The sequence below is a fragment of the Oncorhynchus mykiss genome, chromosome 5 (assembly GCF_013265735.2).
Source record: "Oncorhynchus mykiss isolate Arlee chromosome 5, USDA_OmykA_1.1, whole genome shotgun sequence".
Lineage (NCBI taxonomy): Eukaryota > Metazoa > Chordata > Actinopteri > Salmoniformes > Salmonidae > Oncorhynchus > Oncorhynchus mykiss.
The window spans coordinates 20,197,885-20,221,700 of record NC_048569.1 but is presented as its reverse complement, the minus strand read 5'-3'; the positions used below and the strand labels follow the sequence as shown (position 1 = coordinate 20,221,700).

The following is a 23,816-nucleotide window of genomic DNA, read 5'->3' as shown; positions in this document are numbered from 1 at the left end:
CCCGCTATCCTTTCTTCCCTCCCTCCACCTCTCTGCATGGTGGAGGGGTTGGAGGGTTGACATCGACATGCAGAGCTACTGATGACTCCCCGCAACCCTTCCCTGCTAATGAGCCACAGAGATATCACCTATCATTCTATCTATCTCTCCATTAAACACCAGGAGATTAAAACTCCTTCAACACCATCAAGACACTATTCTGTCCTCTCTTCCTCCTTCCCTCCCTCCTCTCACTGTAATTGGTGCATGCCTCTGACCTCTAACCCCGCTGCTGTCAGAAGCAGAGATGACCTAAGGGCAGATGATGCCAGACATGATTGGGCATAATTTATCTTCTTCTACAGCAGAGATGCTGCTGCCTGGGTTGAGGTGCTTTGTGATGACACTGAGGTTCAGGTGGATGCAGGTTAGAGGGGTCAGGGGCTAGGTGGAGGGTGAGAGATCAGGAGGGGTGAGAGGAGCGAGGTGGGGCACAGGGAGAGAGATGAGGAGGGGTGAGAGGAGCGAGGGGGGGACTGGAAGGGGTGAGATGAGTGAGGGGGGCAAGGAGAGAGATGAGGAGGGATGAGAGGAGCGAGGTGGGGCACAGGGAGACTGGCAGATGCTGAGAGGCTGAATGAAGATGAGAGGAAGGGAAGAGGGGGAGAGTAGTGAAGAGTACCGAGGGAAGAGTTCTGGTTGATTGCTGATTGTGTAGGAAGGCCCCAACCTACCCCCTCCTGCTCCAGCCATGTAAAACGAGTGTGCGTGACCAAAAAAAGGACAAAAACAGAAAGAGTACAATAGCCTCCCAGGATTTAGTGTTCTTCTATTTTCCTGCTCTCTTTGGACAGATGCAGCCCTCCCTAGATCTCTGCTGCGTGAGCAGAATAAAGATACAGTATGCCTCGCAGTGTGGTAAGAGCATGCAATGAAGGATGTGTGTGTGTGTGTGTGTTATGTTATGTGTGTGTGTGTGTTATGTGTGAGTGTAAGATTTAATTTGAGTGTATTCGGTGCATTTGAATGAGCTGGGAGAGTCTTGATTGAAAGCTTGCATGTTATTATGTTGCTATGCAAACAAGAGGTGGAAGAAAATATCATTAGATGACAACAGGGAGTAGCAGTGGTGCAAAGAGGGGGTGAGAGGCAATGAAAATAGGCCGGGAAGCCATTTGACAAGATGTCCAGGAATCTTATGGCTTGGGGGTAGAAACGGTTTAGAAGTCTCTTGGACCTAGACTTGGCGCTCCGGTACCGCTTGCTGTGCAGTAGCAGAGAGAACAGTCTATGACTAGGGTGGCTGGAGTCTTTGGCAATGTTTAGGGCCTTCCTCTGACACCGCCTGGTATAGAGGTCCTGGATGGCAGGAAGCTTGGCCCCAGTGATGTACTGGGCCGTACGCACAACCCTCTGCAGTGACTTAAAGTCAGAGGCCGAGCAGTTGCCTTACCAGGCAGATGTTGCAGCTGTAGAACCTTTTAAGCAGTGGTGGGCCGTCAGGGCCAGCAAGGCCTTCTCTGCTGGCCTAAACATCATCAGAAGAAATATATTTTTCAACCCACAATGGCGGAAGGAGGAGAAGATATCGAAGAAAAATAGGGAAATATTGAAAAGACTCATTGATTGTGTCATGTTTTTGGGTAAACAGGAACTGTATTTTTTTTGGGGGGGGGGGGACTTAAAGCTCAAAGTTTGTGGACCAGAAATGGATAGAAGAAGAATATTAATATAACTCTGTTGCACTCGACTATGTAATTGCCTATTAGTTGAACTGTACTGTACTGTACTCTTCCCCTGCAATTCTCTGAATAAAAATGTCAATTTCAAGGTGACGCAACGCCTGGTTATACTGCGTTTCTGTCTAAATGTATAGTGTCTAGAGCCATGGCATCATAATGATGGTAATAAGAGGTGGATTCATTCGGGAGGGACTGTGTAGGACCTCACTGAAGGCCCAGGCCCCAGGCCCACGGCATGCCACTGCTTTTAAGGATCCGAGGGAAGGCAGCTGACAAGCTTATGTCCAAAATAAGCACATAGTAAAGCATTGGGCTTATTTTGGACAGATTGTGGAGAAATGTTAACCTCTCTCTCACCTCTTCCTCTCTGTTTAACACACACACCAAGCCCCTCCCTCTGCCACTCAAACAACAAAGATGAGAGCAGTGCTACCTCTCTGACAAGAGGTTTCAATTCGCTATTTGCACTTGAGGTTTGAGGTTTGGTCCAACAGAGTTTGGACACACCTACTCATTCAAGGGATTTTCTTTATTTTTACGGTTTTCTACATTGTAGAATAATAGTGAAGACATCAAAAATATGAAAAAAATACATATGGAATCATGTAGTAAACCATTTTTTTTTTCAACAAATCTAAATATATTTTTGATTTTAGATTATTCAAAGTAGCCACCCTTTATCTTGATGACAGCTTGGCACACTCTTGGCAGTCTTGAAGGAGTTCCAACATATGCTGAACACTTGTTAGCTGCTTTTCCTTCACTCTGCGGTCCAACTCATCCCAAACCATCTCAATTGGGTTGAGGTCATGTGATTGTGGAGGCCAGGGTCATCTGATGCAGCAACATATCACTCTCCTTCTTGGTCAAATAGCCGTTACACAGCCTGAAGGTGCGTTGGGCTATTGTCCTGATGAAGAACAAATGATAGTCTCACTAAGCGCAAACCAGATGGGATGGCGTATCACTGGTTATTGTGTGCCTTGAAATATATTTTACATTTGAGATTCTTCAAAGTAGTCACCCTTTGCCTTGATGACAGCTTCACACACTCTTGGCATTCTCTCAACCAGGTTAATGAGGTAGTCACCTGGAATGCATTTCAATTAACATGTGTGCCTTGTTAAAAGTGAATTTGTGGAATTTCTTTCCTTAATGCGTTTGAGCCAATCAGTTGTGTTGTGACAAGATAGGGATGGAATACAAAATATAGCCCTATTTGGTAAAAGACCAAGTCCATATTATGGCAAGAACAGCTCAAATAAGCAAAGAGAAACGACAGTCCATCATTACTTTAAGACTTGAAGGTCAGTCAAACTGAAAAATTTCAAGATCTTTGAATGTTTCTTCAAGTGCAGTTGCAAAAACCATGAAGTGCTTTGATGAAACTGGTTCTCATGAGGACCGCGACAGGAAAGGAAGACCCAGAGTTACCTTTGCTGCTGAGGACAAGTTTACCGAAGTTACCAGCCTCAGATTGCAGTCCAAATAAATGTTTCACAGAGTTCAAGTAACAAACACATCTCAACATCAACTGTTCAGAGGAGACTGTGTGAATCAGGCCTTCATGGCCGAATTGCTGCCAAAAAACCACTACTAAAGGACACCAATAAGAAGAAAAGACTTGCTTGGGCCAAGAAACACGACCAATGAACATTAGACCGGTGGAAATCTGTAATTTGGTCTGATGAGTCCAAATTTGCGATTTTTGGTTCCAACCTCCGTGTCTTTGTGAGATGCAGAGTAGGTGAATGGATGATCTCTGCATGTGTGGTTCCCACCATGAAGCATGGAGGAGGAGGTGTGATGGTGGGGGGGCTTTGCTGATGACACTATAGGTGATTTATTTAGAATTCAAGGCACACTTAACCAGCATTCTGCAGTGATATACCATCCCATCTGGTTTGCATTTAATTAGACTATCATTTGTTTTTGACAGGACAATGACCCAACACACCTCCAGGCTGTGTAAGGGCTATTTGACCAGGAAGGAGAGTGACAGAGTGCTGCATTAGATGATCTGGCCTCCACAATCACCCGACCTCAACACAATTGAGATGCTCTAATATGAGTGGACCGCAGAGTGAAGGAAAATCAGCCAACAAGTGCTCAGCATATGTGTGAACTCCTTCAAGAATGCAAAAGGCATTTCTCATGAAGCTGGTTGAGAGAATGCCAAGAGTGTGCTGTCATCAATGGCAAAGGATAGCTACTTTGAAGAATCTAAAATACTAAAATAAGTAATGCTGTGGAGTCCCTGCTATGTCAGACGTGGGGTAAACTCTCTGCTGAGAGACTAGGAGACTGATCCTACAGGGAGTTAATAGGCTGAGTTTCTGGGGGCATTTTGTTATTGATCTAAGAGGTGTAGGTGGAACCCTCCCTCCCTCACAGACAGCCAGACAGACAGACAGACAGACAGACAGACAGACAGACAGACAGACAGACAGGCAGACAGACAGAGACAGACAGAGACAGACAGACAATTACCAAATGAGGGCACATATGGAAAAGGGTTATTTGCAACCATGCCCCTTTCTCCAAAAAGAGAGGCATCAGCTAAGGCTGTCAGGTCAGCATTTCTGAAAAAGCTCATGGGATTCTTGCTGCTCAGAGTCCTTCTACCTACCTCACCTGCAGCAGACAGAGCCAAGAACATGCCTAAAACACCAAGAACACCTGCTATGCAACATTTCCACAACACCCTCTCTCAGTTGAAGCAGAGGTCATAGAACTCAGAGAGAACAAGCTTCAAGATGATGACACTGTCCACAAACTAAAAGAAGAGATGAAACAGTTCAGGGAGGAGAGCCGAGCATCTATTGCTAAATTAGAAAGCCGAATGGACAAACTGAATCAGACAAATGATGACCTCAGAGACCACAACAAGAAAAGAGCTAGAGCAAAGAGAGAGGTACATTGACACCCTCAACCAGAAGCTAGTCATGTCCAAGCTAGTATGTCCTCTGCATCTAGAGAACATGTCCACCAGCTTGGTACAACACAGGCAGAACCTGAGACCAGCATAACCAGCATGGCCTCCACCACACAGCCTGATGACACTGCACCAGCCTTCCAGTCCGCTCCAGCCCAGGGCAACCTACCAGCCTCCCAGTCTGCTACGGCACATTCTGCTCAAGCCCAGGTCAGCCTCCCAGTCTGCTCCAGCCCAGGTCAGCCTACCAGCCTCCGAGTCTGCTCCAGCCCAGGTCAGAACACCAGCCTCCCAGTCTGCTACGGCACAATCTGCTCCAGCCCAGGTCAGCCTCCCAGTCTGCTCCAGCCCAGGTCAGCCTACCAGTCTGCTCAAGCCCAGGTCAGCCTCCCAGTCTACTCCAGCCCAGGTCAGCCTCCCAGTCTGCTCCAGCCCAGGTCAGCCTACCAGCCCCCCAGTCTGCTCCAGCCCAAGTCAGCCTACCAGCCTCCCAGTCTGCTCCATCCAGACAACCACCCACAACTGCAATCCTTATCGATTCAAATGGGAAGTTCTTGGTGATTCCCTAGACACCATGTGTATAGGTGCGGGTGTCCTATAACTGACAGTGCAATGCAGCTACTCAGTCAGACCAGGTTTGACACCCCTGACAACATCATCATCCACACTGGCACAAACAACCGTTGTGCCAAAGGTGAAAATATATCTGAGAAGAGTGGCAGAGCGGAAACAGGCTATGTTCCCAACAACACTCCTACCAAGAAAAGACTTCACAGGACAGTTGACTGACAAAATAGATCACTGTGGACTGTGCCTCACTGCTCAACGTCAGAATGGCTCATCATCCCACTCTGACACGTGAACACTTATACGATAATGTACACCTTGATCAGGACAGTGTCAGAAACTTTTCTAAGGACCTAAAGGATGCAACACTCTACAGGGACCCACACACCCATCACCCCAGCAGCAGAGGCCCCCCGCTACACTTTCTGAAACAACACTACCCCCACCATCCCCAGAAGAGAAAAAACAGACACGGCTTTACTAGACCGGCCCACCACAGCACAGATTTACCAGACCAGACCCGCCACCGGACAGCATGACCAGGCCCGGCCCATCACAACACAGCTCTACTAGACCCGGCCCATCAAAACTCAGCTCTACTAGACCAGGCCCATCACAACACAGCTCTACTAGACCCGGCCCATCGAAACTCAGCTCTACTAGACCTGGCCCATCACAACACAGCTCTACTAGACCCGGCCCATCAAAACTCAGCTCTACTAGACCAGGCCCATCACAACACAGCTCTACTAGACCTGGCCCATCACAAAACAGCTCTACTAGACCAGGCCCATCACAACACAGCTCTACTAGACCAGGCCCATCACAACACAGCTCTACTTGACCAGGCCCATCACAACACAGCTCTACTAGACCAGGCCCATCACAACACAGCTCTACTAGACCCGGCCTATCACAACACAGCTCTATTAGACCACAGCACAGCACTGACCACTACTCTAAGGTCAGGCAGAACACTGTCCTTCAGAGAAGTGGACCACATGATGCAGTCCACACAATGTATCATTCAGATCACCAGCCTACATATGCTGAGGTAACCTCAGAACGATCAGACATTGGAGAAGTGCGCCAGCTACTGCATTTAATATGCAGACTACTGAACAAGACAGACCCATTAATTCACTCACACACACACACACACACACACACACACACACACACACACACACACACACACACACACACACACACACACACACACACACACACACACACACACACACACACACACACACACACACACACTCTCTCTCTCTCTCTCTCTCTCTCTCTCTCTCTCTCTCTCTCTCTCTCTCTCTCTCTCTCTCTCTGTCTCTCTCTCTCTCTCTCACACTTATTATACATGAGATCAATAACTAACAGTTCTTGGAGTATCCAGGGCCTATACTCTTCACATTTTGGTTCTTACAAATCCGTAATTTCTAAAAAAAAACATCAAGGGACAGGACATCATAATCCTAACATGGAGACGTGGAGACATTCATACTCAGTGCCCCTCAGGCTATTAGGGAAAGTTTACCACCATAAATCAATACAAATGTTTAACGGGGCCAGGACATTTGGCATAGGCAGGATTTAGCACTGAATGAAATGAAAAAAAGGTACTAACCACATTTGGCTAAAACTGAACAAAGCTACAATCTATAGTGACAATGATGTATGCATATGTGCAGCTTATGCTCCCCCTTCAGATTCATCATATTATAATGATCTGTTTTTTGACAATTTCCATACAGAAATCATTCAATTTCAGGCAGAGGGTAAAGTACTTCTTTGTGGAGATTTCCATGCGAGAACAGGTTCTGAGCCTGACTACACTGATGAGAGAGGTAACCATCACATATTTGGACACCCCTCCTTGGATTGCGCGAGTGCTCGTCACTTCCATTTGAGCGCGTCACTTGTCTCTGTGCTGTTTGTTGCTACTTGGCTACGTGACAAACTTGACAGTTTTTACTTTTTTATAACCGTTAATCAATCTTCATTTAACACATTTACCAACGTCTTGGTTCTATTTTTGTTATTTCATTTTCCTCGCTCTACTTTTTTCATTCAACTTTTTCACTCCGGACACTTTATCTGGGTATGGTTCAACAGGACCTCCACCAGCCAAAGCTAAGTAGTAACATTAAACCTTCTAATTGCAGTCACTGTACTCATAATATACAGGAGAACGATCGCCTTACGGCGAGGATAGCTGTGCTGCAAGCCCAGCTTCACACGCAAACGTTAGGCAAGGGTTATTTCAGTGTAGGAAAGGATGAAACAGCGTCTGTGCCACCAGTAAGTACAGATAGTAACGTTAGTATAAATCCCCCCGCACGGTCCCCGCAGCCGGACAACTTTCTCATGGCTTCTGTAGGGAAATGCTGTAGGAATGCTCAACCGGTGTCGCTCATTCAGCCGACAGAAACTTTCAACCAGTTCTCCCCATTAAGCAACGAGTCGGAGTCAGAGGCCAAGCCTTCTCTTGTCTCTACTCCACCCGTTATGGGGTCTGAGCCACCGAAGCCTCCCACCATTAGTTCTGACAAATTGAAAACTCTAGTCATTGGCGACTCCATTACCCGCAATATTAGACTTAAAAATAATGGTCCAGCAACATCGCTTCAGTGTGTATATTAGTTAGAAAGATGTGTCGCATCGAGTAATTGTCTCTGGCCCCCTCCCAGTTAGGGGGAGTGATGAGCTCTACAGCAGTCTCACAACTCAATCGCTGGTTGAAAACTGTTTTCTGCTCCTCCCAAAAGATAGAATTTGAAGATAATTGGCCGTCTTACTGGGACAGACCCACAAACAGGACCAAGCCTGGCCTACTGAGGAGTGATGGACTTCATCCTAGCTGGAGGGGTGCTCTCATCTTATCAATCAACAGGGCTCTAACTCCTCTCGCTCCACAATGTGATAGTGTGCAGGCCAGGCAGCAGGCTGTTAGCCACTAGCACATTCAGTGTTGTCAGCTCTGCTGTCCTCATTGAGACCGTTGTCTGTGTATGTGGTCACTGCACAACCATGGAGGTAGAAACAGAGGTGCAGTGTCTCCTTTACTGTGAGAAATATTCACAGCAATTACTACCGTTATTCAAAATGTTAACTTATTAAACCCATAGGAAAAACAAAAATACTAATGGGCAACGGAGCTATGGCTCCTCTTGCAGCCAAATATGTATTTTCCTGCCATAGCCTGAGGGACACTGAATAATAACATGTGCATAGTAAACAGTAACTTTGTTATTATTAGTTTTATTGTTATAACTATTATTGTTATTACTATTATTGTGATTATTGTTCCAAATATTAGTGGTATGGGTAGTAGGGGTGATGGCAATGATAGCAGTTTAATGATTGTGGTAGTAGTAGTAGTAGTAGTAATGATAATGGTAGTTGTAGTACTGATGTAATGGTGAGGATGCCAGTTAGTTATAGTTTCATTTTCCATGTCTAGCCTTTTATCCCTTCCAATATTTGCAAGCAAATGCCAGAATGTTATCCATCTCCTTAGCTATCATACTCTAATTCCACAGGGCATTCAACTGATTTCAAAACTCGGTCCTCCAGAAGGTGGAGAGCAACACTTTTGCAGTTCTACTATGTGATATATTTTTTAAAAGCAGCGTTATAAAGGATTACCTACACATACTAACCAGCTCATGTTATAGACAGAAGCGTGCTACATGGCAGACCAATCCGAACTCCTCTCTCAGCATGTCCAGCCCATCCATTACCTCTGCCAATCATGGCTAGTGGGAAGGTTCCTGTTTTTTCCGTGGATAAACCAACTAGGCTCGTAATTTAGCAATTGTATTCATATTTACAGATGGCATACATTCGTTATTAAGGCACATGACATTTCCAGAAGGCATTTCTGCCAAAAACACATTTTGATAAGAAATACATGTTTTGTTACCGTGGAATTGCCCAGTAGTAGTAGTGTGTACTGCCCGTGTAGTGGTAAGACCGTTGTTCTTGTATCCAATTTGCCTGTGATGTCTCTGCTTCCACCTGCACTAGGTCAACCCAACTTATGCTGTGCCTCGTTAAAAATAAACTAATGACTGCAGAGGGAACACAGGAAGAATAGCAGTGTTTTCGCCCCAATCACTTTCTTTTCCCCCTCTCCCTGGTTGTCCCTCGCTGCAACTAAAAATATAACCACGGCGCAGATTGCTGTGTTTATGGCTTTACATGCCACTCGCCATGTGATGAGTGGGGGAAATTTGGAGCACCATAATTGAGCTGTTAGACCCCCTGAGTGGTGTAAGTACATGTGACTACAGGGTGTGTGTGTGTGTGTGTGTGTGTGTGTGTGTGTGTGTGTGTGTGTGTGTGTGCATGCGCGTGTGTGTGTGTGTGGTAGGTGGTGGCGATTATTCAAATATGAGCGATTTGCAATGGCAGGCCTGTCTGTCTTTGTCAGAACCCTGAGATTGAAGAGCTCTCCAAAAACCACAAGAAGAGCGGGCGAGGAGTTGGAGGGATGGAGGAGAGAGGGAGAGATAGAGCACTCTGGGCACAGCGGGGTCGAGGAAACATTGATAACTAACCTCTTATAGCCAGCAGGCCCTCCCCTCTCCTGCTGGTCCTGTCCTTCTCTTTACCTGTCTTTAATGTGATAGGGCTGATGTGGTAGTCTACTTGTGGTCTGTAGGCTGGCAGTGCCTTTTTTTAAAAGATGCTAGTTTTACTCCCCCTCTCTCCCTCTCGCTGTCTCTCTCTCGCTGTCTCTATCTTTCTCTCTCTCTTTCTCTTCCACTGCCCCCTGTCTCTCTCTCTCTTTCTCTTCCACTGCCCCCTGTCTCTCTCTCTCTCTCTTTCTCTTCCACTGCCCCCTGTCTCTCTTTTTCTCTTCCACTGCCTCCTGTCTCTCTCTCTTTTTTCTCTTCCACTGCCCCTTGTCTCTCTCACTCTTTTTTCTCTTCCACTGCCCCCTGTCTCTCTCTCTCTTTCTCTTCCACTGCCCCTCTCTCTCTCTCTCTCTCTTTCTCTTCCACTGCCCCCTGTCTCTCTCTCTCTCTTTCTCTTCCACTGCCCCCTGTCTCTCTCTCTTTCTCTTCCACTGCCCCCTGTCTCTCTCTCTCTCTTTCTCTTCCACTGCCCCCTGTCTCTCTTTTTCTCTTCCACTGCCCCCTGTCTCTCTCTCTCTCTTTTTATCTTCCACTGCCCCCCGTCTCTCTCTCTTTCTCTTCCACTGCCCCCTGTCTCTCTCTCTTTTTCTCTTCCACTGCCCCCTGTCTCTCTCTCTTTTTCTCTTCCACTGCCCCATGTCTCTCTCCCTCTCTTTTTCTCTTCCACTGCCCCCTGTCTCTCTCTCTCTCTTTTTCTCTTCCACTGCCCCATGTCTCTCTCTCTCTCTCTTTCTCTTCCACTGCCCCCTGTCTCTCTCTCTCTCTTTCTCTTCCACTGCCCCCTGTCTCTCTCTCTTTCTCTTCCACTGCCCCCTGTCTCTCTCTCTCTCTTTCTCTTCCACTGCCCCCTGTCTCTCTTTTTCTCTTCCACTGCCCCCTGTCTCTCTCTCTCTCTTTTTATCTTCCACTGCCCCCCGTCTCTCTCTCTTTCTCTTCCACTGCCCCCTGTCTCTCTCTCTTTTTCTCTTCCACTGCCCCCTGTCTCTCTCTCTTTTTCTCTTCCACTGCCCCATGTCTCTCTCCCTCTCTTTTTCTCTTCCACTGCCCCCTGTCTCTCTCTCTCTCTTTTTCTCTTCCACTGCCCCATGTCTCTCTCTCTCTCTTTTTCTCTTCCACTGCCCCCTGTCTCTCTCTCTTTTTCTCTTCCACTGCCCCCTGTCTCTCTCTCTCTCTTCCACTGCCCCCGTCTCTCTCTTTTTCTCTTCCACTGCCCCCTGTCTCTCTCTCTTTTCTCTTCCACTGCCCCCTGTCTCTCTCTCTCTCTTCCACTGCCCCCGTCTCTCTCTTTTTCTCTTCCACTGCCCCCTGTCTCTCTCTCTCTTTTCTCTTCCACTGCCCCCTGTCTCTCTCTCTTTTTCTCTTCCACTGCCCCCTGTCTCTCTCTCTTTTTATCTTCCACTGCCCCCTGTCTCTCTCTCTTTTTCTCTTCCACTGCCCCCTGTCTCTCTTTTTCTCTTCCACTGCCCCCTGTCTCTCTTTTTCTCTTCCACTGCCCCCTGTCTCTCTCTCTTTTTCTCTTCCACTGCCCCCTGTCTCTCTCTCTCTTTTTATCTTCCACTGCCCCCTGTCTCTCTCTCTTTTTATCTTCCACTGCCTCCTGTCTCTCTCTCTTTTTATCTTCCACTGCCCCATGTCTCTCTCTCTCTCTTTTTCTCTTCCACTGCCCCATGTCTCTCTCTTTTTCTCTTCCACTGCCCCATGTCTCTCTCTCTTTCTTTTTCTCTTCCACTGCCCCCTGTCTCTCTCTCTTTTTCTCTTCCACTGCCCCCTGTCTCTCTCTCTCTCTCTTTTTCTCTTCCACTGCCCCCTGTCTCTCTCTCTCTCTCTTTTTCTCTTCCACTGCCCCCTGTCTCTCTCTCTCTCTCTTTTCTCTTCCACTGCCCCCTGTCTCTCTCTTTTTCTCTTCCACTGCCCCCTGTCTCTCTCTTTTTCTCTTCCACTGCCCCCTGTCTCTCTCTTTTTCTCTTCCACTGCCCCCTGTCTCTCTCTCTCTCTTTTTCTCTCCCACTGCCCCCTGTCTCTCTCTTTTTCTCTTCCACTGCCCCCTGTCTTTCTCTCTCTCTTTTTCTCCTCCACTGCCCCCTGTCTCTCTCTCTTTTTTCTCTTCCACTGCCCCATCTCTCTCTCTCTCTCTTTCTCCTCCACTGCCCCCTGTCTCTCTCTCTTTTTTCTCTTCCACTGCCCCATCTCTCTCTCTCTCTTTCTCCTCCACTGCCCCCTCTCTCTCTCTTTTTTTCTCTTCCACTGCCCCATCTCTCTCTCTCTCTCTCTCTCTCTCTCGTTCTCCTCCACTGCCCCCTGTCTCTCTCTCTTTTTCTCTTCCACTGCCCCCTGTCTCTCTCTCTCTCTTTTCTCTTCCACTGCCCCCTGTCTCTCTCTCTCTTTCTCTTCCACTGCCCCCTGTCTCTCTCTCTCTCTCTTTTCTCTTCCACTGCCCCCTGTCTCTCTCTCTCTTTCTCTTCCACTGCCCCTGTCTCTCTCTTTTTCTCTTCCACTGCCCCCTGTCTCTCTCTTTTTCTCTTCCACTGCCCCCTGTCTCTCTCTCTTTTTTCTCTTCCACTGCCCCATCTCTCTCTCTCTCTCTTTCTCCTCCACTGCCCCCTCTCTCTCTGTCTTTTTTCTCTTCCACTGCCCCATCTCTCTCTCTCTCTCTCTCTCTCTCTCTCTCTCTCTTTCTCCTCCACTGCCCCTGTCTCTCTCTCTTTTTCTCCTCCACTGCCCCCTGTCTCTCTCTCTTTATCTCTTCCACTGCCCCCCTCTCTTTTCTCTTCCACTGCCCCCCCCCCTCTCTCGCTCTCTATGTTTTCTCTTCAACTGCCCCCCCCCTCTCTCTTTTCTCTTCAACTGCCCCCCCCCCTCTCTTTCTCTCTCTCTCTCTGCTTTCTCTTCTACTGCTCCCGTCTCGCTCTCTCTCTCTCTATCAAAATCAAATTCAAGCTGATTAGGAAACTTCCTAACCTATACAATATACATTGTAATCAAATAATGAAGAACTATAATATATCATGTTAGTAAATAAAAATACAGATAACAATAACAAAAAATGATAACAGTCAATAGTAGAAATAATAAATATGGTTATTCTGTCCCCAAGCAAGGAGGGCCTACAGCAGAACCTAGATCTTCTGCACAGAAGCACCAGATCATCAGCAAACAGTAGACATTTGACTTCAGACTCTAGTAGGGCCAGGTGCTGCACACTGTTCTAGTGCCCTCTCTAACTCATTGATATATAAAGCATGATGTAAATGGATGTAAAAAAGTCCAGTTGCCAGGACCACGAATACAAATTAGACACCGTTGCCCTAGAGCACACAAAAACTTCGGCCTAAACATCAGTGCCACAGGTAACTTCCACAAAGCTGTGAATGATCTGAGAAACAAGGCAAGAAGGGCCTTCTATGCCATCAAAAGGAACATACAATTTGACATAACAATTAGGATCTGGCTAAAAATACTTGAATCAGTTATAGAACCCATTGCCCTTTAATGTTGTGTGGTCTTGGGTACGCTCACCAACCAATAATTCCTTTTGGCCCTTAACAGAGAGTACACAGCCGCAGAATGCCTGACCGCTGTAACTGGCCCAAACTTAAGCAAAGTTTTGACTATGGACAGACTCAGTGAGCATAGCTTTGCTATTGAGAAAGGCCGCCGTAGGCAGACCTGGCTCTCAAGAGAAGGCAGGCTATGTGCACACTGACAACAAAATGAGGTGGAAACTGAGATGCACTTCCTAACGTCCTGCCAAATGTATGACCATATTAGAGACACATATTTCCCTCAGATTATACAGATCCACAAAGAATTTGAAATCAAACCCAATTTTGATAAACTCCCATATCTACTGGGTGAAATACCACAGTGTGCCATCACAGCAGAAAGGTGTGTGACCTGTTGCCACAAGAAAAGGTTGTAAATGCAACCCATATTTTTGTTTATTTATTTTCCATTTTGTAATTTAACTATTTGCACATAATATGACATTTGAAATGTCTTTATTATTTTTGAACTTTTGTGAGTGTAATGTTTACTGTTTATGTATTGTTTTTTTTCTCACTTTTATTTATTATCTAGTTCACTTGCTTTGGCAATGTTAACATATGTTTTCCATGCCAACAAAGCCCTCAAATTGAATTGAATTGAGAGAGAGTGAGTGAGAGTGAGAGAGAATGGGAGGGAGTGAAAGAGATTGATAGAGAGAAGGGGTGTGAGAGGGAAGGAGAGAGAAAGAAAGAGAAAGAGGAGCAGCTAGTAAAGCACTGTCCAGCCTGTACACCATTTTATAGTTCATGTTTGGCCCGAGGGATGATGGCGGCTAAGCAGTCAACTACCCCACTGAATGCGGAAGAGTACTCTGTGGTGCTCTCACAATAACCTGCTGTATTTGTGGTTAAATTTGGTTAGATGAGCAAACAAGGAGCTACCGCAAAACAGATTTCCTCTCCACATTTACAACCTCGTCTCTGAGCATTTCGTATTATTCTTTATGTAAATCCGCAATGCGCCATCTAGTATGATATGTTACATTTCGTATGGCATATATTAATTTGTGGGTGTCCATCACCCATTTTGTATGATATGGTATGAATTACATTTCGTATGATATGTCACGAATTTTCTAAACGTACAATATGTAAGACATTTTAGCTAGGTGGCTAGGATGCTAAGGTTAGTTAGCTTGCTAACACTAGCTAGGCTAGGGGTTAAGGTTAGGGGGTAGAGTTAAGGTTAGGGTTAAGTTTAGGGTTGGAGAAAGGGTTAGCTAAAATGTTTAAGGTTAGGGTTAGTGGAAGTGTTAGCTCACATGCTAAGTAGTTCCAAAGTAGCTAAAAAGTAGCAAGTAGTTGAAAAGTTGCTAATTAGCTAAAATGCTAAAGTTGTCCATGATGAGATTCGAATTCGCAACATTTAAGTTGCAAGTCGTTCGCATGATACGCCCACCCATCCACCCCGACCAACCACACTACGTTCGTATTTTACCAGCACTCAAACCACTATCCCACACTCTGCAATGGTCCTGGAACTAAGAACTGTGCCAAGGTACTTCTTGATCGTTAACTCACAAATCAGACACACACACTTACCTAGCCAGTGTTCTCCAGTGATCTTGCCAAATCCCTCACGGTAGGAGTCCCATCCTCTGAAGAAGTTGACCGAGCCATCTTCCCTGCGCTGGATCACCTGTAGAATACAGACAAAGACCAGGGGTTAGAGGTCAAGGCTATAGAACACCAGACATAGGTCATACAGTGGTTAGAGCTCATCGTTTGGAGGTCGGGGCTGGCCTGGGGTCAGCAGCGATACACTTCCTACCTGCTGTATCTTTCCAGTAGTAAGATGAGTCACAGTGAAATCGAAGTCAAGTCATCGAAGTCAAGAACATCATTAACTTCTCTTCTCTCAGTCATACATTCTAGAGGTTGACCGATTAATCTGAATGACCGATTAATTAGGGCCAATTTTAACTTTTCATAACAATCGGAAATCTGTATTTACAAATGTTTTTAAAAAAATGTATACCTTCATTTAACTACGCAAGTCAGTTAAGAACACATTCTTATTTTCAATGACGGCCTAGGAACAGTGGGTTAACTGCCTTGTTCAGGGGCAGAACAACAGATTTTCACCTTGTCAGCTCTTGCGACCGTACAGTTAACTAGTCCTACGCTATAACCATTGCACCCCACGAGGAGCCTGCCTGTTACGCAAATGCAGTAGAAGCCAAGGTAAATTGCTAGCTAGCATTAAACTTATCTTTAAAAAAATCAATCAATCATAATCACTAGTTATAACTACTAATCCAGGTTAGCAGGCAATATTAACCAGGTGAAATGGTGTCTTTTCTCTTGCATTCATTGCACGCAGAATCAGGGTATATGCAACAGTTCGGGCTCATTGCGAACTAATTTGCCAGCATTTTACGTAATTATGACATAACATTGAAGGTTGTGCAATGTAACAAGAATATTTAGACTTAGGGATGCCACACGTTAGATAAAATACCGAACGGTTCCGTATTTCACTGAAATAATAAACATTTTGTTTTCGAAATGATAGTTTCCGGATTCAACCATATTAATGACCAAAGGCTCGTATTTCTGTGTGTTATTATGTTATAATTAAGTCTGATTTGAAAGAGCAGTCTGACTGAGCAGCAGCAGGCCAGTAATCATTCATTCAAACAGCACATTCGTGCGTTTTGCAAGCAGCTCTTCGCAAAGCACAGCGCTGTTTATGACTTCAAGCCTATCAGCCTAATGGCTGGGGTAACCAATGTGAAATGGCTAGCTAGTTAGCTGGGTGTGCGCTAATACCGTTTCAAACATCACTCACTTTTAGATTTGGAGTAGTTATTCCCCTTGCCCTGCAAGGGTCGCAGCTTTTGTGGAGCGATGGGTAACGCTACTTCGAGTGTGGCTGTTGTCGATGTGTTCCTGGTTCGATCCCAGGTAGGGGCGAGGAGAGGGACGGAAGCTATACTGTTACACTGGCAATACTATAGTGCCTATAAGAAATACAAATGGTATAGAGAGAAATAGTCCTATAAATACTATATTAACTACAACCTAAAACCTCTTACCTTGGAATATTGAAGTCTCATGTTAAAAGGAACCACCAAATGTCATATGTTCTCATGTTCTGAGCAAGGAACTTAAATGTTAGCTTTTTTAACTTGGCACATATTTTACATGGCACACATTTTTACTTGGCACATATTGCATATTGGCACACATTACTTTCTTCTCCAACACTTTGTTTTTGCATTATTTAAACCAAATTGAACATGTTTCATTATTAATTTGAGGCTAAATTGATTTCATTTATGTATTATATTAAGTTAAAATAAGTGTTCATTCAGAATTGTTGTAATTGTCATTATTACAAATAAATAAATAAATAAATAAAAAACTGTCCGATTAATCGATATCAACCTTTTTGATCCTCCAATGATCGGTATCGGTATCGGCGTTGAAAAATCATTATCGGTTGACCTCTAATACATTCTTCTGGTGTCACCAATGAATAATGCATACCCTCTTCCCTTTGAAAAGGCTTTTTTTCATAAACTAATAAAAAATAATCCATTAAATCTTGATTGACTTCGAATAAAACTCTATGGAATCTGCATCCTTAATTAAAAGCTAAGAAAGTGAGGATGATTCTCTCTCATAATGCAATATCCCTAAATCTAAGGCCGGGTGACAATTACATTATCCTCCACAGCTCTATGAAATAAATTCTATCAAGCTAAGCGATGTGTGAAGAAATAGAGTGAGGCTTTGTATAAATGAGACCTTTCAGCATGAAAAACAAAACAAGATATCTTAATAGAGTTGAAGTCAGAAGTTTACATACACTTAGGTTGGAGTCATTAAAACTAGTTTTCAACCACTCCACAAATTTCTTGTAAACAAACTATAGTTTTGGCAAGTCGGTTAGGAAATCTACTTTGTGCATGACACAAGTCATTTTTCCAACAATTGTTTACAGACAGATTAAATCACTGTATCACAATTCCAGTGGGTCAGAAGTTTACATACACTAAGTTGACTGTGCCTTTAAACAGCTTGGAATATTCCAGAAAATGGTGTCATGGCTTTAGAAGCTTCTGGTAGGCTAATTGACATAATTTGAGTCAATTGGAGGTGCACCTGTGGATATATTTCAAGGCCTACCTTCAAACTCCCTGCCTCTTTGCTTGACATTATGGGAAAATCAAAATAAATCAGCCAACAACTCAGAAAAAAAAATTGTAGACCTCCAGACAAGTCTGGTTCATCCTTGGGAGCAATTTCCAAATGCCACGTTTATCTGTAGAAACGATAGTACACAAGTATAAACACCATGGGACCACGCAGCCGTCATACCGCTCGGGAAGGAGACGCGTTCTGTCTCCTAGAGACAAACGTACTTTGGTGCGAAAAGTGCAAATCAATCCGAGGACAACAGCAAAGGACCTTGTAAAGATGCTGGAGGAAACAGGTACAGAAGTATCTATATCCATAGTAAAATGAGTCCTATATCGACAAAACCTGAAATGCCGCTCAGCCAGGAAGAAGCCACTGCTCCAAAACTGCCATAAAAACGGCAGGCTACGGTTTGCAACTGCACATGGGGACAAAGATCATACTTTTTGGAGAAATGTCCTCTGGTCTGATGAAACAAAAATAGAAATGCTTGGCCATAATGACCACCGTTATCTTTGGAGGAAAAAGGGGGAGGTTTGCAAGCCGAAGAACACCATCCCAACCGTGAAGCATATTCGTGGCAGCATCATGTTGTGGGGGTGTTTTGCTGCAGGAGGAACTGGTGCACTTCACAAAATAGATGGCATCATGAGGCAGGAACATTATGTGGGTATATTGAAGCAAGATCTCAAGACATCAGTTAAAGCTTGGTCGCAAATGAGTCTTCCAAATGGACAATGACCCCAAGCATACATCCAAAGTTGTGGAAAAATGGCTTAAGGACAACAAACTGAAGGTATTAGAGTGGCCATCACAAAGTCCTGACCTCAATCCCATTGAAAATGTGTGGGCTGAACTGAAAAAGTGTGATAAAAATTCACGCATTTTATTGTGGGAAGCTTGTGGAAGGCTACCCGAAGGTTTGACCCAAGTTAAACAATTTAAAGGCAATGCTACCAAATACTAATTGAGTGGATGTAACTTCTGACCCACTGGGAATGTGATGAAAGTAATAAAATATTAAATAAATCATTCTCTCTACTATTATTCTGATATTTCACATTCTTAAAATAAAGTGGTGATCCTAACTGACCTAAGTCATGCATTTTTTTACTCTGATTAAATGTTAGGAATTGTGAAAAACTGAGTTTAAATGTATTTGGCTAAGGTGTATGTAAACTTCTGACTTCAACTGTATCTAGCAAACAGGGAATGTCCCAAGGATGTACAAGGGACCCTAATACAACCAGGGGATCGAGTCATCACAAGCAGTGGGTGAACAAAATGGGAAATGTGCTAGCACTGTGAAAAACTAATCTGAATGTAGAAACACTCTGAATGATTACTAGTGAAGGTGCTGTTTGTGTTAATTAAAGTGGTCACAAGCAATTGTTGGATGCAGTTGCAACCCACACCCGCCAAAGAATAGTGGTAGCAGTGGTAGGAATTAAAAGCCTTATTATTACAGCAAAATAGGCAAATATGACTTACCAATACAAAAAAACAAAAATGAATTTCTACCAAGAAATCCTAATCAAAATCAACTCAATCCAAAACGGACACTCTGGCCATCAGTTTACAGAACAGTGGCAGAAAGAGGTGGAAATACCTTGAACCGCTCCCTGGGCAAAACCATAGCCAAGCAGGCGTGCAACCAATTGTTAATTTGTTTATTTTGATCCCTATTAGCTTTTTCAGAAACAACAGGTGCTCCTCCTGTTGTCCACAAGAAACCCAAAACATGACAAGTAACAAAACACTGATAAACAAGGACAGTCACACAAATGTAAAATATAACGATATTGAAACGAACCCGGGGGAAAAAGGGGTGCACGCTTATCAAGCATGAACGGGTGCAGTCCTAGAAAAGTTGGCTGCGGGGCAAGTCATAGTTAATTCAAGAGCATGTGGGAGAGTAGTGTCCCTATCACATCAACCGAGAGCAATATGCAGAGAATACATATGGATGAACAATGTTTTTTTCTCATCAACCAGCAATTTATGATTATTGTTCTCCTCTTCATCATCATCCTCATCTTCTCTTCATCATCATCCTCCTCACAATGAGGTTAGTTTGAATGGGCGGAGTAACAGGGGAGCAGAGCAGATGAGGCCAGCATCTTATAAAACATGTTGCTTGTTTTGTAGGCTTACAGCCAGTAGCCTTCCATATTGTGAGGATATGTGAGTGCCAGCAAGTTGCAGTTTTCCATGCTGTTCATCCCTTGTGTTATTGTGTTATTTTGTCTTGTGTTATTTACTGGGGTCTTTGTCTATGGTGTGGTGTTAATGGGCTGACCGTGACTGACACACACACCATGGATGTAATGTTTACTATGACCATGCTGGAAATTTAGACTCAAACTCAAGGGCAAGGAAAATATTTTCTGCTAAAATCTCTAGTAGTCATATTGCCAGGATGATTTACTTTTCATGGGGCCTTTCTCCCTCTGTCAGTAGGAGAGGTAGTAAAGACCTCTGTCAGTAGGAGAGGTAGTAAAGACCTTTGGGTCCAGACAGAGACAATCAAACACAACAACAGGAGATGCAACACAGTAGTTTTAAACACATGTCAGTAAATTCTCCTTTGTGTCATAACTAACTCTCTCTCCCATTCTCCTCAGCACTCCCTCACCCCCTCTCTAAAATGAAGGAGAAAAGTGCAAGTTGAGTGGAGGCCCTGAGTGATGATAGGTATTAGAACACGATGGAGAGAGGCTTTTGTTTTCACATACTCTTGCTCTCTCTCTGTCCCCCCTCTCTCTTCCCTCCAATCTCTCTCATTATCTCTCTTTCTCTCCACCTCTACCTCTTTGTCTACCACTGTCTCTCTCTCCCTCTCTCCTCTTGCATTCTCCCTCTTTCTCCTTCTGCCTCTCCTTTTTTGCCTCATTCTCTCTCTCTCTCTCTGAATGTCACTACAGTTAGCGCTAACCCAGAGGCAGCATGGTAGCAACAAGGTTTAAAATGCAACAGGGAGACCATGAATCTTATCTTGTAAACAATACACCAATCACATCCAGCCAAAAGAGAGAAACCGCCCTCCATTCGTTTCCCTATAGCAGAGTTCTGTCAGAGAGATTTTTGCTCTTTTACACACTTTCTCTAGCTGATAATAAGTACATTATCTCATTCTTGTTCACTTTGGCAGTGCCCTTTTGTAGGTATATCTTACACCCGTTATCTTGTTTCTGAAAGAGCCGAACTGTAAGACTGGAAGCACCTGAGAGGTGTCAGAGATTTGTGATAGATATATATGTGCACTTCGGGGTGTAAGGATGTAGAAATTGAGAATTTCTAGAAGAATGTGAGAACAGAGGATGAGTTCCAAAGAGCTATCACTCTGACTCACCCCATTCAAATTCCTACCATCTAATCTTGGTAAAGAATAGGGCTGTACAATTCCAGTAACTTTCCCAAAATTCTCAGGTATTCCATAAATCCTGATTCCCGATATCAGGAGGGAACAAATAGGACATCTGGAATCCTCTATCCCCAATTTTTGGATAAACTGGGAATTTTGGGAAAGTTACCGGAATTTTGCAACCCTAGAAAATAATGTCAATTTAAGGAAGATACATTCATGTATGTTAATCTATCCTTGGGAAAATCAATGCAATGGGAATAATAATATAATATACCTTGGCTAGACATTTTGTTAGCACTACTTGTCTTCTATGTTCTATAACAAAACTCCCCAGTCTGTCAAATCAATTCTACTTATTAATCACTTTGGTCACTTAGCCTATACAGTGAGAGTAGAGAGCTGCCCCCTGGTCCTTGGTGCCTGGTCTGAACCAGCTTCAGCCACTCTGCTAGTTGCATCTTTTCCACCAGCCAGATTAGCGATTAGCTTGGCTAGTGCCTCCACAGATTAGGGTTAACACCCCTTGGGGCGGTTGTGGCCTGCCTGTTTCCTGCCTGAACATACGCACATGTACACACACAAACCGACCCACCCACTGCCTGGGTCTCCTGCTCAGTAATATGTCCTATCCTCCTCACTCAGGTTTAATTGCCTATTGACCCTGGTGGCGGTGTGTGTGATCTCCAGAGACACGGGACAATGCTTCGCACAGGCACTGATCATTTCTCCTCACGCACCATTATGTCTCTGGCTGGACGGTGGCTTAGGAGGCGGTGGAGGGTTCAAAGGGGGCAGAGGAAGTCTGCGTGTGTGTGTGTGCGTGTGCGTGCGTGTGTGTGTGTGTGTGTGTGTGTGTGTGTGTGTGTGTGTGTGTGATTGTGTGTGTGTCTGTGCGCAAGGGTGTGTGTGTGTGCTTTCCATGCAATGTATCCAAGAGTGTGTTTGCTGGACTGGACTCGTTCTGCTTCAGGCCAAGGTTTCATTGGTGCATAAAAAAAAACATGCAGAAGCATGTAGCATAGAGGAGAATAAAACAGGCAACAGCTCCCTCTCCATCTCTCTCTCCTTCTCATGCTTACTCACACATGCAACCCTAAAGGACTCCTTCCTCTCCATTGCAGAAATTCAAAATACAGGAGAATACAGGAGGATAAAACAAATAATGAAAGAAAAACAAAAAGTGGGGGTTTCAACAAGTTCTGGGGTCCAGGGAGAAACTGCTCACTTGTATTATCTGTGAAGATGCCTAAATCAGCTGTTTAGTCAAGGTTAAATAATGTAGTTCAAATCAAGGGTAAATCAACTGTGTATAAGTGTTTGAACGTGTGTGTGTGTTTGGGGGCATTCAAGTCTTGGATTACACTTGGCCAAGGACCTTCGCTGTCAGTCAATCAAGAAAGAGTTCCAAACTCAACCCATGCAACCACAACCCCACCCACCCTTTCCATCCCATTCAATCGATGCTCTAGCCAGTAGACAGCTGCAGGCAGAATATAGCCTAAGCAGTAAAAATGTGTTATTCATGGTCTAGCTCTGTTTAAGAAGATGACTGTGTCACCTTATTTGACCCTCTATGACACTATTACACTAATAAATAGAGGGGTGAGAGCCTGTCATCTCATCTACAGCCTTACGACAACAACAGCTTTCACACAGCCGACGGCAGCCATTTTAAACTAAAAGGTGGAATGAGGACTGAGTGTTCCAGAAATCTCTACAGAGCTGAGCTGTTCTCAAAGACAACAGCCAGAAGGAGAGAGAATGAAGCAATGACCCAGGGGCTTTTTCTTTCTTTCTTTCTTTCATTTTTTCATTCTGCCCCACAGACACTGATCATTTCCCCTCACACACCATTACTGTCTCTGGCTGGCAGGTGGCTTAGAGGTGGAGGGTTCAAAGGGGGCAGAGGAAGTGAGTGTGTGTGTGTAATTGAGTTTGTGTGTGTGTGTGTGTGTGTGTGTGTGTGTGTGTGCGTGTGCGCGCAAGCGTGTGTGTATTAGAGGTCGACCGATTATGATTTTTTTAACGCCGATACCGATACCGATTGTTGGAGGACAAAAAAGCCGATACCGATTAATCAGCCAATTTTTTACAATGTACAGTGCCTTGCGACCTTTTGCCACATTTCAGGCTTCAAACATAAAGATATAAAACTGTATTTTTTGTGAAGAATCAACAACAAGTGGGACACAATCATGAAGTGGAACGACATTTATTGGATATTTAAAACTTTTTTAACAAATCAAAAACTGAAAAATTGGGCGTGCAAAATTATTCAGCCCCCTTAAGTTAATACTTTGTAGCGCCACCTTTTGCTGCGATTACAGCTGTAAGTCGCTTGGGGTATGTCTCTATCAGTTTTGCACATCGAGAGACTGACATTTTTTCCCATTCCTCCTTGCAAAACAGCTCGAGCTCAGTGAGGTTGGATGGATAGCATTTGTGAACAGCAGTTTTCTGTTCTTTCCACAGATTCTCGATTGGATTCAGGTATGGACTTTGACTTGGCCATTCTAACACCTGGATATGTTTATTTTTGAACCATTCCATTGTAGATTTTGCTTTATGTTTTGGATCATTGTCTTGTTGGAAGACAAATCTCCGTCCCAGTCTCAGGTCTTTTGCAGACTCCATCAGGTTTTCTTCCAGAATGGTCCTGTATTTGGCTCCATCCATCTTCCCATCAATTTTAACCATCTTCCCTGTCCCTGCTGAAGAAAAGCAGGCCCAAACCATGATGCTGCCACCACCATGTTTGACAGTAAGGATGGTGTGTTCAGGGTGATGAGCTGTGTTGCTTTTACACCAAACATAACCTTCTTCCACATGTTTGGTGTGTCTCCCAGGTGGCTTGTGGCAAACTTTAAACAACACTTTTTATGGATATCT

At 44.5% G+C, this 23,816-nt stretch overlaps 1 protein-coding gene across 4 annotated transcripts in view; it reads right to left on the bottom strand.

Moving 5' to 3' along the window:
- The window catches only part of LOC110523391 (fibrinogen C domain-containing protein 1), a 330,227-nt gene that overhangs the window by 159,919 nt on the left and 146,492 nt on the right, over positions 1 to 23,816 (bottom strand). For all 4 annotated transcript variants that reach the window (XM_036977015.1, XM_036977012.1, XM_036977013.1 and 1 more), the window contains one exon: positions 14,957 to 15,053. In XM_036977015.1, the coding sequence (XP_036832910.1) occupies positions 14,957 to 15,053 (97 nt within the window). The remainder of the gene's footprint in view (positions 1 to 14,956; positions 15,054 to 23,816) is intronic.